This window comes from Cryphonectria parasitica (genome assembly GCF_011745365.1).
Source record: "Cryphonectria parasitica EP155 unplaced genomic scaffold M406scaffold_3, whole genome shotgun sequence".
In the NCBI taxonomy this organism is placed as follows: Eukaryota; Fungi; Ascomycota; class Sordariomycetes; order Diaporthales; family Cryphonectriaceae; genus Cryphonectria; species Cryphonectria parasitica.
The window spans coordinates 2,507,639-2,522,251 of record NW_024468911.1 but is presented as its reverse complement, the minus strand read 5'-3'; the positions used below and the strand labels follow the sequence as shown (position 1 = coordinate 2,522,251).

At 54.6% G+C, this 14,613-nt stretch overlaps 4 protein-coding genes across 4 annotated transcripts; 1 reads left to right on the top strand and 3 right to left on the bottom strand.

The window, feature by feature from the left end:
• Nucleotides 1–2,229: 2,229 nt before the first annotated feature.
• M406DRAFT_79817 (uncharacterized protein) lies at nucleotides 2,230–3,695 on the top strand (the record flags this gene model as incomplete). The annotated part of the gene is made up of 4 exons (XM_040925992.1): nucleotides 2,230–2,964; nucleotides 3,029–3,107; nucleotides 3,167–3,350; nucleotides 3,433–3,695. The coding sequence occupies 4 exons, from the start codon at nucleotides 2,230–2,232 to the stop codon at nucleotides 3,509–3,511; spliced, it is 1,077 nt and encodes a 358-aa protein (XP_040778340.1). The 3' UTR covers nucleotides 3,512–3,695.
• A 700-nt stretch (nucleotides 3,696–4,395) lies between these two features.
• M406DRAFT_288392 (uncharacterized protein) lies at nucleotides 4,396–7,245 on the bottom strand (the record flags this gene model as incomplete). Its single annotated transcript, XM_040918789.1, is given in 4 exon segments — nucleotides 4,396–6,137; nucleotides 6,154–6,399; nucleotides 6,492–6,918; nucleotides 7,064–7,245. The coding sequence occupies 4 exon segments, from the start codon at nucleotides 7,243–7,245 to the stop codon at nucleotides 4,821–4,823; spliced, it is 2,172 nt and encodes a 723-aa protein (XP_040778339.1). The 3' UTR covers nucleotides 4,396–4,820.
• Nucleotides 7,246–8,982: 1,737 nt separating this feature from the next.
• M406DRAFT_328460 (Pro-apoptotic serine protease NMA111) lies at nucleotides 8,983–12,211 on the bottom strand (the record flags this gene model as incomplete). Its single annotated transcript, XM_040920331.1, has 3 exons — nucleotides 8,983–10,271; nucleotides 10,349–11,584; nucleotides 11,659–12,211. The coding sequence occupies 3 exons, from the start codon at nucleotides 12,209–12,211 to the stop codon at nucleotides 8,983–8,985; spliced, it is 3,078 nt and encodes a 1,025-aa protein (XP_040778338.1).
• A 1,219-nt stretch (nucleotides 12,212–13,430) lies between these two features.
• M406DRAFT_328459 (uncharacterized protein) lies at nucleotides 13,431–14,535 on the bottom strand (the record flags this gene model as incomplete). Its single annotated transcript, XM_040920330.1, has 2 exons — nucleotides 13,431–14,327; nucleotides 14,497–14,535. The coding sequence occupies 2 exons, from the start codon at nucleotides 14,533–14,535 to the stop codon at nucleotides 13,431–13,433; spliced, it is 936 nt and encodes a 311-aa protein (XP_040778337.1).
• Between the last annotated feature and the right edge of the window lie 78 nt (nucleotides 14,536–14,613).

Genomic DNA, 14,613 nt, shown 5'->3' with positions numbered 1-14,613 from the left:
CGGGGCTGGGGTTGGGTCTAGTTCTGTGGCGCGTGGCACACAACCTGGACGCATGTCCTGGGATTTCCGCAATTCCCTTTTCGACCAGCACCAACCATCCCACCTGCCAGCCTTGGGGTGCTTGACTTATTTACCGCTCTATTTTCTGGTCCCCCTCCAATGGTTTCAGGTCCCTGATCCCGTGAGCACGATAAATGGTTCACGATTCTGGCCAGCCCTGGCTATATCCTCAGTTTATGGTAGAAATCCGTACTCCGACTATTGAAGTCCCTTCCAGCGAGTGGAGCTGCCACATACAGTCAGACTTGTCGAGAGGAGAGGGCAGGTGGGCCACATTGACGTCATCTGCAAGCAATCCTGGTGGTGCCTTGAAAGGCCATCTTTGAAAACACGATCCTGCAGGGGGGGTTGAGGACGAGGAGAGAGCCCTTTTCCATGATAGGAAGATTCGACAGAAATGAGATAGATCACTCAAGGAGGACCATGTTGATCAGCAGCCCAGCCACCTAGCGTGTCCAGAGTTTCCTCCAAAAAGGAAAAGAAAAAAACCCCCCTACGGTGGGAATGTCCATGATCAGTTGCATGGGAAAGTGAAAGTGGGATGTCTGACCTAGATGGAGGGGTAGTGATAGTCTGGATACCATTCCCGGACCTTTAATTTGTTTTGTTTCTTTGTTCTCAGCCTATAGCTTATGTCTGGCATACAATTCCATATCACAGTCGTATAATCAGAAATTCTGGCACTTTATTTCTGATATCGGGTTTTACTGAATAGTCTGCCTCGATTGTATGTACTTATGCAGCACATAGGGACTTGGAAGGAGGAAGGGGAAAGAGGGGGTGGGGGAAGCGGTATCCGTTTGGGAAAGGCTTCTTCCTGATGGGGTTTCTAACAAACAGGGTCAGGTCCCAGCGCATGCCCCCTTCTTCTGTAGCACTAGATCTACCTGGCTACCTAGTCTTCTACCTTACCTATCTTATCCTACCTCCCTCCGCAGGCTTCCTACATAGCCAGCTGCGTTCCTCCTTCCAACTTAATTCCATCTGTCCCAGCTACTCGCGATCAATCATTTCTCTCATCAGTTGCAACCAGACAAAACCCTAGCCCCCTTCAACAGGCTTACCCCGCAGCAACTGGAGGCCAGAGAAGGACACGCTGATCCAAGAAATCCAGGCAGGAAGGCAGAGAAGCGCTACCACGCACCCAACCGTGCCAACCCAACCCAATCGAACCTGCCGACTCAGCAGCCCGCAAATCGTTACAGCGCTTGATCCAGGCCCACACCTGCCGCTAACACGAAGAGATCGAGATCCGCCGCGGAAATCCCCAAGCAAATCCTGCCTTGCCTGCTTCGACCCAACTGCCAGCAAAATCGCCTCTCTTTCCTCTCTTTACTTTCTACAGTTTCGCGATCCCTCGACAGCTACCCATACTCATCCTCGTTTTTTCTTCCAAACCACGAGAATCAATATAGATACAGAAAGCCGTTGTACAATCTTTGAACGCAGGAGGCCCATCAGCAATATCACGTAAGTCACGCCAAACTCCCTCTCTGCCTCGAGGGATGCTCCCGATCTTGCCTCGTCAATTCCTTTCCGGCAGTGTGCCAAGTCCCTGCGATTCGTCCAAGATGCCCAATGGTGCCAATCTTTCCCGACAAGAGTTTTTGGTCATGAACGCTCCTGGTGGGCGGACCATTGCGACTCGAGGGGAAGACATACATGATGGCCGACTCGAGTGATTCGCATCAGCTTGCCACTGGGCCACTAGGTCGCAATCACTAAAAGTGCGCCGTTGTGATCGGGTGTTGCTTGGTCGCTCACTGGCTAGGCTGGACTGTCGAGGCTAATTCACCGACTTTCCAGTGCCCTCTCAACCCCCTACCTACTTGAACTCACCAAACCCCGGGGCCCTCAACGCCTCTTCAACCTCGATTCCGGAGCCCCGCCCTCTACAACTCGTTGGCCCCGACTCACACAACGCCCAAAAGCTGTTGTCTCGTCTCCTGCGGAAACCCAATATCCAATAGTCTTCTGGATTTCTTCGGACCTGACTAGCGTCACGCCGCCTATTAAACTGCCTGCCCGTTGCACAACATCGAGGTAGCCCTCACGCAATTCCTGGCTTAATTACCCCGCCGATCTGGCCATCCCACCTCCTGAACGTGCCTGTGCCGCTCTAGCAATTTTCCTCGCCTCACCTCCTGCACAGATCAAAACACCTCCATCATGGCTGAATTCGTGCGAGCCCAGATCTTCGGGACCACCTTCGAGATCACCTCCAGGTACTCAGACCTCCAGCCTGTCGGCATGGGAGCGTTTGGTCTGGTCTGCTCGGCTAGAGACCAACTCACCAACCAGAATGTTGCCATCAAGAAGATCATGAAGCCCTTCAGCACCCCCGTTCTGGCAAAGAGGACCTACCGTGAGCTGAAGCTGCTTAAGCATCTCAGACACGAGAACATCATCTCGCTCAGCGACATCTTCATCTCGCCGCTGGAGGATATCTATTTCGTCACTGAGCTGCTGGGCACCGATCTACACCGCCTGCTTACCTCCAGACCTCTGGAGAAGCAGTTCATCCAGTACTTCCTGTATCAGATCATGCGTGGCCTGAAGTACGTCCACTCCGCTGGTGTCGTGCACCGTGACCTAAAGCCTAGCAACATCCTGGTAAACGAGAACTGCGATCTCAAGATTTGCGACTTCGGTTTGGCCCGTATCCAGGACCCCCAGATGACGGGTTACGTGTCGACCAGGTACTACCGCGCTCCCGAAATCATGCTCACATGGCAAAAGTATGACGTGGAGGTCGATATTTGGAGTGCAGGCTGCATTTTCGCCGAGATGCTCGAGGGCAAGCCTCTTTTCCCGGGCAAGGACCACGTCAACCAGTTCTCCATCATCACTGAGCTCCTTGGAACCCCACCTGATGATGTTATCAACACGATTGCGAGCGAAAATGTGAGTCTGATCTGTCTGGCAAGAAATGCTCATGGTTCGGTTTTACTAACTCTTTTCCCCCTAGACTCTGAGATTCGTCAAGTCCCTACCCAAGCGAGAGCGGCAACCTCTGGCGAGCAAGTTCAAGAATGCTGATGAGCAAGGTTTGTACCCATTTTCAAGGAGAGTCTGGATTTGTGCATACCGTTCTGACCAGAAGTAGCTGTTGATCTGCTGGAGCGTATGCTGGTGTTCGACCCCAAGAAGCGGATAACGGCCTCGGATGCACTGGCCCACGAGTACCTCGCTCCCTACCATGACCCCACGGACGAGCCCGTTGCCGAGGAGAAATTTGACTGGAGCTTCAACGATGCTGACCTCCCCGTCGACACGTGGAAGATCATGATGTGAGTGACCACAGGTCTTGCCATCACATTGAGGTTTCCCCCTCCGGTCGACCAGCCGAAACTAATGAGATGATGATTCTAGGTACTCGGAGATTCTCGACTACCATAACGTGGACGCGAGTGGTGCTTCAGCTGCCATGGGGGAGTTCAACGGCCAATAATAGAGACAATCAGTCGAGGCGGCTCAAAGGCGTTTTTGGAAGTTACTAGTGGCGCACAGTACCTGGCGATGACATTCACCATTGATACCAGAAGAAAGAACAAGGAAAGGTGTATATTTGAGGGCCGAGGGATGCAAGAGAAATACATGAATAAATGCATCAGGTGCAAGAACATGATTTGTGGATTGCGCAGATCCATCGAGGAGCTGGCAGTGCTCTGTCAGTCCACATCATGGATGGGGCAGCCCATATTTCCTTTGCCGATTCGTTTCGCGCGAGATTCAGAAGAAAGCGAAGGCAGAGATGCGGCAGAGGATGAGTACCGCCCGTCAGTCGCAACAGCATATACTTTCAACACAAGAGGTACGGCGTTTTTCCAGACGAGAAGAGGCGGAGTCTTCACTTGCAATGAGCCTAGTGATTGGATAAAAAAAAGTATCGAGTCAACTATTCGCTTGGGACGCATGCAAGACTCACATATTCAAGTCTGGTGCATCATTGCTTTGTGCCAGCGGACGCGGGGGGACAAGAATATAGAAAGTTTTGGACATGACAAGCCTCCAGAGTATTACTGGCCAAGGCACAAAGTAAGGTGGACAAATGACCGTTGTATGAATGGGGAATCATGAAGATGCTGTTTGCCAACATCTCACTTGTCTCCAGAAAGCAATATTCGCGATTTCGGGGCAAAGCAAAAAAAAAGAAAAAGGAAAAGAAGGAAGAAAAAAAAGGAAATCCTCCCCAGAAGCAATTGGTCAGGAGGGAGGCAAGAGACGGAGAAGAAGTCCAATGAATAGACTAGTCAACCGATGCTCTCTGTTTTCTTTGCTTGCGTTATCGTCATATCATTTCTTCTTCTTTTTTGATGGGTTTTTTCTTTCTTTGGTTGTGGATTTGCCGTCAATGCAACCTTGAACCAGTCTGCGATGGCGTTCCGTGTGCTATGCTTTCTGTGGGATATTATTGATAACAAACTTCAATGTTGGAAACACGCCCTGTATTTGTCCTCTTCGAATACCCGTCCAGGGGCGACGCTGCTTTTGCTGATCGATGCAACAATTTCCCGCTTGACCCCATGCATGCATGCTTTCTCTTGTCTCTCCATCCAATGTTGCGCGATTCCTTAGGCCCTTGCTTTCTCACTCCTTCTCGCATGATGATTCTTGCCCTGCGCGGTGCTCACGCTCAAGATGTTCTTCCGTCGGCCCATGGTGGGCGGCAGGAGAGGCATTCTCCTCCTCCTCCCTCCTTTTGTCGTTGGCGAACCCCGCGTGATGGTCCGCCTATCGTCCGACGAGCAATCAGCATCCTACGCCAGCTTTTGCTCGCGAGACACGGTCGGCGAGAGGTCGTCGTTCCAGACGCCGTTCTCGTGCTGCATGAAGTCGAGTTTCGACTTGGCGGGCGACGACTGCTCGGGCGACGAGGAGATTGTGCCGCCCTCGGAGCCCAGTATGCTTTCGCTGTACGAGTTGTGCATCTCGTGCCGCGACATGTCCTCGGGCAGTGACACTGCTGCTGGCGCTGGCGCTGGCGCTAGCACCTCTTTATCACTGCCAAAGCTGCGGAATATGGACGATGAGGTTGACATTCGCGGGCTCTTGGGCTCCTTCTCTGAGATCGAACGCAGCGACGTGGGTGTGCTGCTCCCGTCCTTCTTGCTCTTGCTCCGGCCGAGGCTGATACCCCAGCCGCTACCGCCACTCCCGCCGCCGCCACTTCCGTTGCTGATCCCTGATGACCGTGAGCCCGCGAGCGCTTTGCGCTTCTCGCCCGCCCAGGATGTCCAGCTGCTCAGGTAGGACTGCTGCGCGCTACCGTTCTTGACGGAGGGGCTGGCGGGTTCGGAGCTCAGCGACAGCCTGTTCTCTTCTGCCTTCTTTCGCTGGGCCTCCCGGTAGGCCTCGAGTTCGGTATAGAACTTATTGATCACAGACCCGCCCTTCTCCCTGGCGACAGCCCAGTTCCTGGCAGCTGCCTCCCTGCCTGAGGCAATCTTCTCGTCGAGGTGCAGGTCCTGGACCTGTTGTGACACGCGCCTCGACACGTCCTCTATGCTCAATCCGCCGGCGCAGAGGTGTCTCGGCTCGACGATGTCGAAGAGGTGGTTGTCCGTCTTGCTGTTCCATATGCGGTAGTTCTCGGTCCTCGTCCAGGCCTCCACCCAGTCCATGTTGAAGTCCGAGGCTGGGTCGCCTTCTACGTGTGGGAGCAGCATCTTTGGGTTGTTGGCGTGCTTGAGCATGAAGTTGTGGTACTTTACAGATGCCAGCAGCGCGTTGATGTAATCCTCAAATTGCAGTCGGATGAATTCCTCACTTCCCATGAAGCCCATCGTCTTTGGTCGGCTCGGATTGGCTTCGTCCCAGGTTTCGTTGACGGTCTGCGTGATAAAGTCGATCCACCGTCTGTCTGGAGTAGAGAGCTGTAATGCTTGTTTGAGAGAGGGCGAGGTAATATTTATGAAGTCTTCGTCTAGGTTGATGAGTATATCGCTGTACCTGTCTTTCTGTTGAAGCAAGAGTGAATTTGTGCTCCCGACGATGTATGATTTTGTGCCAACATCTGCCAGCAGATCGAGCTGTTGCAACGGCGTATACGGCCCGAATAAGCTCCCCTGCGCAATCTGTCAGAATACAGACCTCCCACACCGTTTGAGAAAGAGAGAAGCATACCTTTCCAAAGATCTGAAGGGGAAGGCCCATGTAAGCCTGTAATGATCTTCGGTCGCTGGTTCGTAGATTCGTGGGGACAGTCAGCTGCTTCTCGTAGCTGTTCAGCTCTGGATCCGCGCAATCCTGAAGTTTCTGGATGAGACCGGGAACCAATGATATCAAGGAGAACTGCATCATGCAGAGTCGCTCGCAACGAGAGCCGAAGAACAGCATCTATTGTTAGGAGCATGCGTTAGTCTGAATGCTTTATTCTTCTTGGATGGACATGATCGCTCAGCACTTGGAAGCATGCGGTCGGTCCATACCTTTGGCTGGAGCAGACAGCACTTCAGGAGAACTAGAGTCTGCCACCGGAACTCGTGGATCATCTCCCTCAGGCTCATGCCCAGGTAGGCATCCCGGTTATCTTCTCCCGTCAGCAGACCTCGCTCTTTCTCGTCCGCCAAGCTCTCCTGGAACCTCCGTAGAATCTCCGTCTCGGTAAACTCCCGCTGGTCGAACCACGCGTGCGTCACGACGCTCAGCCGCTCCTTTAGCGTCCCAAAGCTCTGTGGGTTGTCCGCAATGACGACTACCGCCTTTTGTACGGTCGACCGTGTCACCTCCGGAGGTCGGTGCAGGAGTTGTGACGCGTCCATCTGCCTGGTACAAGCTATTCCGAAGAGAGAGGTCGCCGGCTCGGTTTCCGTCGCAGGCCGTAGGAGTGTGAAGTAGGAGAAGTCCTCGGTCGACCTGTCAAGAGGGTAAACGTCAGCCGGGCTTGTTGTTCTGGCGGTGAGGGCCACGCACCGCCGTAGCAGAACAGCCATGATGGGAAGAAAGAGAAGAAAAAAAAGCAAAACACCACATCTGGGTGGGAGTAGACGTCGAGACTCACGCGTGCGCACCATCGCTGAGGGCCATGAACGGCAGGAGAGACCATCCGTAGTCCACAGCAGGATCTGTGCCTTCAGCGGTGCCAAACCACGACTCAACCTCCGGCCCTCTCTGGTGGTGGAAGTCAATGACCGAGACCAAGGGGACGAAGCTGCCCCTGGTTGCGCTCCCGGGCGTGGACATGCCTGAGCCTGCGCGCGGCGTGGCATCGCCGGTTGATGTGGGCGTATCCATGGCGCTGGTGTTCCGGGGCTCTGCCCGCCCCTACCTCCTGCCCCTACCGAGAAGACGAGTGCAACGAACGCAATGGTGACACTCCCATTGGAGGGGAGGGCCTTGAGGTGGGACTTTGGAAGGAGAAAGAAACACTCGCGAAGACGACCCGGTATTGCAGCGCGGAAGAAGGGTCGGACGGCCGATTTCGCAATAAACGTTCAGCGAGATGTTGTCAGATAGCCATGGATCGCAAGTACAGGGGGGCTTGGGTTTGTGGTCGATTGGGTGGCAATGACTCGGGGTGATGATGGCAGACGCTTGGTCGGACGGTGGTTGGTTGAGCTCGCGGCGGAGGATATAACGAGAACGAAACTTGTTGGGAAACGGGCGGACCTCGAGGATCGAAAGACTCGAAGCTTGCGTGTATAGCTAAAGGAAGATGTGGCCGTGACTATGCGACGATCCACACCGAGAGTCTCACCTCGAGGTGAGGAAGGAGAACGTGGGTCCCGGTTCGCTGGGGCCGAGATGAGATGAAGACGGAGTAGAGCAATGCACTGCGCTGAGCTGCGGCTCGTTGTCAACGAGAGAGAAAGAAAGAGAGAGATATATATTCTGGTGTCTTTTTGGGTCGCACGTCACAGCTTGTGAGCCGAGAGCCAACCCTATCTCTACCTCTCTTTCTTTCTCTCTCTTCTCAGCTGAGAAGGCGGCAAAAGGCGGGGAGATCGAGAGAGGTGAGCGCGTGCAGGTATCCAATCCGCCCAGCGGGAAGAGCGCCGTGGTGGAGCAGCTGAGAGCCTCGAGTCGGAGTTACAGTTGGGTCTCGAATCTTTTGCCTACCTGGGAGGAATGAAGGGACGTTCGTCTGTGGAGTTGGTCAGATCAAATGGAAAGAGAGAGAGAACACCACCAAGCAGGCTAATGAAGAGTAAAACTTGGTATGGTATTGGTATTGTGGCTAGCGATGGACGAATTGTTCTTTTTCTTTCTTTCTGTGAGAGTGAGAAACCAAAGAGGGGCTTTTTGTCCTGCCGTCAGAAAAAAGGTGCCCCATCCTCGGGTACTAGAATGTCAATTGGCTGCTTGACTGTCGTCATATAAGCTTTCGAGGTAAGGTGCGACTGGGAAGCTGGAGAGGACCCTAAAGATGAAATCGTCGTCCGACCTAAAGGATATTTGGTAGCGATGGAAAGACGTTGGAGAGGACAATAATCCTCTACTAAATGTACAGTTGATGTACCAAAAGTGGCAGGCGGTACTGATAGTGAGGTACACAGCCACAGACCCTGAAGTACCAACTTTCAATGGTCTCTGGCTAGCAGTCTCGTCCTGTTTGCTCGATGATACCCAAACAGAACAAACATCTAACCATGTATGTACGAGACAGAGTTACCTGGTACGATGATAACAAGGGTCTGGGAAAATGTTTCCTTCAGGCGCAACATCGATCATCCAACATTCAGTTCACCTCGGACGATACACACTCACGCACACACACACACACAGTCTTGTCTTCCAGTTTGGCTCCTGTGCTTCGCCATATGGATTTACTGGCTTATCAAAGAGATCCCTTAATCGAGACTGGATCAACCAATAACTCCTCCACCTTCCCGGGGCCCTTTCCCTTCCTCCCTTCCTCCCTACCTCCCTTCCTTCTCTTCATGCTACATCAGTTCCAAGATGGGAAAGCATTTCTTCCATTCAGACCGCAGGAAGATCATCTGGCTCGCCCGTATCATCGGTCACGCTGGGTACGCCCTCTGCGCCTTCACCCTCAATCTTCTTGCCCGCCTCATAGGTGACGCGCCTCCAGCCGCACTCGACAGCCGGGTCCTTGATCCATTCCACAGTCGGAAAGTAGTGCTCGTTCTTCTTCATCGTCACCACCCACGGGACGCTGTCGAATGTTACCGCTTTCAGTCGGAAGTAGGTGTTGTCGGGGATCTCGATCACGGCCTGCAGGAACGACTCGAGGTCCGGCGTAGGCTTGTTGTTGACATGCGTGATGAAATTCGTGGGCGCCAGGCCGTACTGATACGCAGGGGACCCCCGCGTCCTGGCCGATACGTACACCTCGCTGAACAGCTTGCTGATTTGCTGCCGCACGGCGTGGTGTGGCCTGTGGAGGATGGCGCCGCAAAAACTGACAGCCCGGTCCGTTTCCACATCGTCTGCAGCAACCGTCGGCAGTCGCACGTGCATCTCCTGGCAGTCGCGAATAACCACAGCGTCCAGGAACTCGTTGTCGTACATGACGTCGAGCTCGGATATGCGGGTAATGAGCTTGCCGTTCAGCGTGAGCAGGATGTCACCCTCGAGGAGCGCCTCCTTGGTCTCGTTCCGCTCAAAGGTCCTCTTCGTCACCATGAAGAGCTGGTGGTGCGACGTGTTCACCTTGGACACCTGCTGGATCCACTCCTCCGACACGCCCATCAACCGTGCTTGCGACATGGCAATCGACCGGAACTCGACCGAAAGCATGCGCAGCTTAGGGACGATCCCCTTTTGTATCTGTGAAACTACCGGCAACAACGTCGGGGTGGCGAGGCCGAGATGATACTCCTCGTCCCGGTGCGTCGATGGAGATCGCTCGCCGAGGTATGTGAGCCAAAGCGCCTGGACAGTCCCGTCAGGGGCGACGAGGACACCGCTCCCACACTGCCCGCTCAGACTCGTATCTACTGTGATCGCATCAACATTGACCGCCCGGTAGCGTGGCGCCCCAGAGTTCGCAGGGATAGCGACGGCAAAGATCTCAGTAACGCTGGTGGCCGTGTGGACGACGCGTCCGATGCGGTTGTATCCAATAAAGTAGGTTGACGCGCCCTGGGTGATCTGCTCGGTCGAAAGCCTTGCGCTCTGCACCGGAGCCTCGACCAGCTTTGGGTCGTACTGTATGATGGCATAATTCTGCAAGGGGTGCAGAAACACTACCTTGCCTTCGACGACGATGGAGTCGGCAATGGTGATGGAGATGTCACAGAGATCATCTGATGGTCGTCAGCGTCAGCACCTCTGTACACACATAAAGAGAGGAAAACAGAGAAAAAGAATGTAAGATACGTACAAGGCACAATAGCCCTTGAGATGACCACCAGCCCTTTGTCGGCATCGATGACCAGCCCCATACCCCACTTCCGATTCTTAGGAAATCCGTCCAGCTTGACGGGCATGGTGCAGTTGACATGGACGAAGCTCTTGACGAGCTCGGCCACAGCCGGGTGAGACGTGTGCTCGAGCTGGATGAAGGATGCCTTTCTCGGCACTGGGGCCACCGGTGGTAGCGGGTCGGCCAGGTCGCAGAAATCCCAAAGCCCTGTGCTATCGTTCCGCACGGCGAGCTTCATCTTGGAGGACCAGTGCCTGTCGATGTAGATGATGGTGGTGTTGAGCGTATGCAAATCCCTAAGATGCTTGTACGTCACGACAACCCTCGCCTTGTCGGGGATGGTCTTGGCCACCTCGATGAAGGTCTCCAAGTCCGGCACCTTCTTGTGGTCCAGGGTCTGGATCAATATGCCGTTCTCGGTATTATCGAAACGGAAAGAGCCAGTGCCTTCACAGAGGTATACGCCGCTGCAGGCCACGCCATATAGGCGGGCTTGCTGGTAGGAGAGGGTGTGGAAGCTTCCGCCGGCCACCGACACAAAACGATCAGGAGTGATCTCGTGCAGGTCGCCGACAGCAATCTCTACCTCCACATCCTCGCCGCCCCTCTGCAGAAGCAGCTTGACGGTCTTGCCAACGCTCGAGTCCATAATGTCGTCAAGGACCGTGAACTGCGTGATCAGCTGGTTGTTCACCTTGACGAGGACGTCACCCTCCTCAATCTTGTTGTGGGAAGGGCCCTGCGGAAGGACGATCTCGGCCACCAGCATGTTGGTCTCCTTGGGGAACTGCTTGCGCATCTGCGCCTCCCACTGCGAGGAGAGGCCGAGCCGCCTGCACTCGTCGAAGGGCTTCAGGAGGAACTGGCATTGTATGTCGCCTCTCGTGATGGGCTTGCCCTCTTGGAGGCATTTCAGCGCTCGTAACGGCCGGTCCAGGGGAAGGAAGTAGTCCGTCGAGGCTCCATCCGCCCGACCACCGGCCTGGAGGGCAACGGCGTATCCGTCAATGTCGACAACTGGACTGCCAGACGAGCCTCCGCTGGCAGCAGCACTGGCCTGGTAGTAGGAAGTGTTGAAGTCGCTGTAGCCTTCGCCGTACTCGGGGGCATTGCGGTCCAGACGGCTGATGACGCCAGAAAGAATGCTGAGCTTCTCACCAGCATCGTTACCAACGACGCGAATCTCGATCCCAACTGGAGCAAATCCGTCAGCATGACCTACACAGTCGAAACATAAAGGAAACAACGAGGCGAGACACCGAACATACCTTTGGCCAGGTCAGGCCGCAGAGGGAGGGCCCTGACGGGCATGTATTTGATGGCCTTGGGATCGAACTTGAGGATGCCAAAATCGTGGACGGGGTCTCTGTACACGGGATAGGCGTCCACCTCCTCATGGTTGTCGAAGATGCAGTAGCCCCAAAACGGTCCCGAACCCACCACGTGCCTGTTGGTGAGGATGTAACCTCGCTCGGCATCGACGACAAAGCCCGTGGCCTCGGAGTTCAGGGCCGGGTCAGTGTCGAAGCTGCAAGTCTGGCAGAAGCGTATGGAGACGACGTTGCGCACAACGCTCTCGATGGTCGCCTGCCATTCCTGGCTGTCGGGCCCGAGAGCGGGCAGGGCCTGCAAGGCGGCGTCGTCGATGAAGTCGTGCTCACGCATGTCAAAGTCCTCGGCCTCGACATCGGGGGTGTTGTCGCCGGCGGACTGCTTGCCGTTCAGCGAGGAACGAAGGTGCTTCGGAGGCCGGCCGCTCTCGATCATCTCGAAGGGGGAGGGCTTGCGCTTGGCGCGTGGGGAGGTGTTGGATCCGTTCATCGTGGTCGCGGAGGGCGAGGAGGGGGAGGGGGAGGGTGAACAGCTGCCCGCTCCAGGAGGTTCGGACTGGCGGGACGTGGGAGACTGCACGTGTTCGGTGGTTGGTCGTGCAGCCGAGCTTGATGCTGTGGTGGCAGCGGTAGCGGGAGCAGCAGCAGCAGCAGCACCAGGGGACGCTGCTGTCGAGTGCGAGGAGATGGCCCGGATGAGGCAGGCCCGAGGTGTGACTGTGACGGTCGAGCTGCGAGAAGCTGTGTGCCAGTAAGAGCCGAACAAGAGCGTGGGACAACTATACTGTCTTGCAGTGTAGCAAGAGACAGCACAGCGCAAGAAGCTCGTGGCTGGTCGTGGTGCTGATGATGATGTTACAAGTCTGCCAACTCCGTTGCGTAACGAAGAGGCCGAGACTGTCTGCATTCAGCAATCACTCCTCCGCCTCATTCGACGTGCTGAGGTCAAGCTCTGGGAGAGAGAATCGTCTTCAAGAGGATGGGGTGACAATTAAGGGGCGTGGGAAGACACATGAAAAAGAAGAAAAGAAGAAGAGGAAGGGAAAAAAAAAATTCCTAAAGAAAGGATTGTACCGAAGGCGGCAGGGCTGAGAGACAAGGCGCAAACTCGGTTTGTAGGCAGAGAGGTCTACAATAGCAGGTTTGACCTGGCCTCGAAGCTGACTTGACCAAGAACAGTGAATTGACCCACTGGAGCCAGCCCACTATGAAGACCCAATTTTCCTCCCGTTCTGCCGGTGACACCCCTGCATAGGGTTTCTCATGCGGGTCCCCAATTCATTATTACGTATCCTTGTATGAATGAAAAGAAATCCTATAATACATTACCTATTATGTATTCAATTATACTAGCATGGCTACTTGGATAAACAATGTGTTGTTAATAGAGGATTGTATAGGAGAAGTCACACCTCATTATGCCTCAGAGCCACTTGATTTAGATCATTTCAGTCCAGTCATAAAAAGTCAACTCAAACCACCAGAGACGGTGACAAAACATTGGACCATATAGCTTGAGTGAACTCTCAACATGTCCATGTGTGCTGGCGATTGTTCTCCACCAGCCCCTACGTCCTCGCTACCAATGCGATGTTGGCATTACATAGAAAGAAAAAGAACAAGGATTAATGAAATGGGCAGCTAAACTAGGGCATGATAGGGTAGGGTATGACTTGTACTGTTTTGTCCATTATTTCATCGTGTTCTATTCATTCCCTCCACCAACCCCCTGCTGTCCCAGTCTCCTCCTCGACATACTCGTAGGCAATATATTCTCCGAAACATGGCCCCGTGCCCTGCTGCTCACCAGTCTCGCTCATCTTCGCACCCTCCCCCTCCGCCTCCCTCTTTTTCCGCTCCTCCGCCTCCTCCTGCTTCTTGGTCTCCACAGCAGCAGCAGCCTTCTTCTTCTGCACGGCCTTGGCCTGGGCCGCTTCCTCCTCCATCCTCTTGGCCTCCTTCGCCCTCTCCTCTCCCACAACCCTCTCACCCCACCACCTAGCCACAAACGTAGCCAGCACCATCTCCAACAGGCTCCGCCGCTCCTCCTCGTCCCCCATCTCAGGAACATCCACCTCCATATCCCCCAGCTTCCCCTGCCAGAACCAGGGCCCCGCCACCCGCGCCACCACCCGCCCGTCCCTGTCTCTCTTCAGCAGGGCCTTCCCGCTCCATGTGTACCCTTCCTCCCGGAACGTGACGGCGTGCCTGTCCCCGCCCGCCAGTGGCACCCACGACGACGTCTTTTTGATCTGCAGCCTCGTCGACGCCGGCTCTGTGCCGTGGCTGCTGCTCCCGTCCAGCTTTACGTGGTGCATCTCGAGCGTCTCGTCCCTGCCGGCGCTGTCGCTTGCCGGCTCGTCCAGCGTGGCCACGCATGCGCCCCCGTCCTTCTCGCTGGGCGGCCCGCGGAAGAGCTGTTTCTTGTTCTTCTTGGCGCCCATCGTCAATAGACCGCCGGATGTCGTTGTCGCCGTGCTGTAGATGATTGCGTGCGATGACGGTTCCTTGAAGATCAGCTCGTTGCTGTTCTTGCCGTAGATTTTGCCTGGGGCGTTTTCGATGGTATAGGTGAGTTTTGGCATGTTGAAGGTATTGACTGAGGACTTTGAATGGCAGGAAAAGAGAGAGAGAGAGAGAGAGAGAGAGAGAGAGAAAATATAGAGAATGAGGGTAAAGATGAGCAAGGGGTTTGTAGTATAAGAAAAATAAAAATGAAAAATAAAGACACATAGAAGTGGGAAGGGGCCCTTAAACATGTTGGTATAGACTTACCTGCAAGAAGCCCAATGACATGGTGACGGGTGATGTCATGGTGTGCGAATTTGCGAACCACAAAGCCAAGATACACACTCACATAGTCACATCGTCACATCGTCACAATGCCCCCAA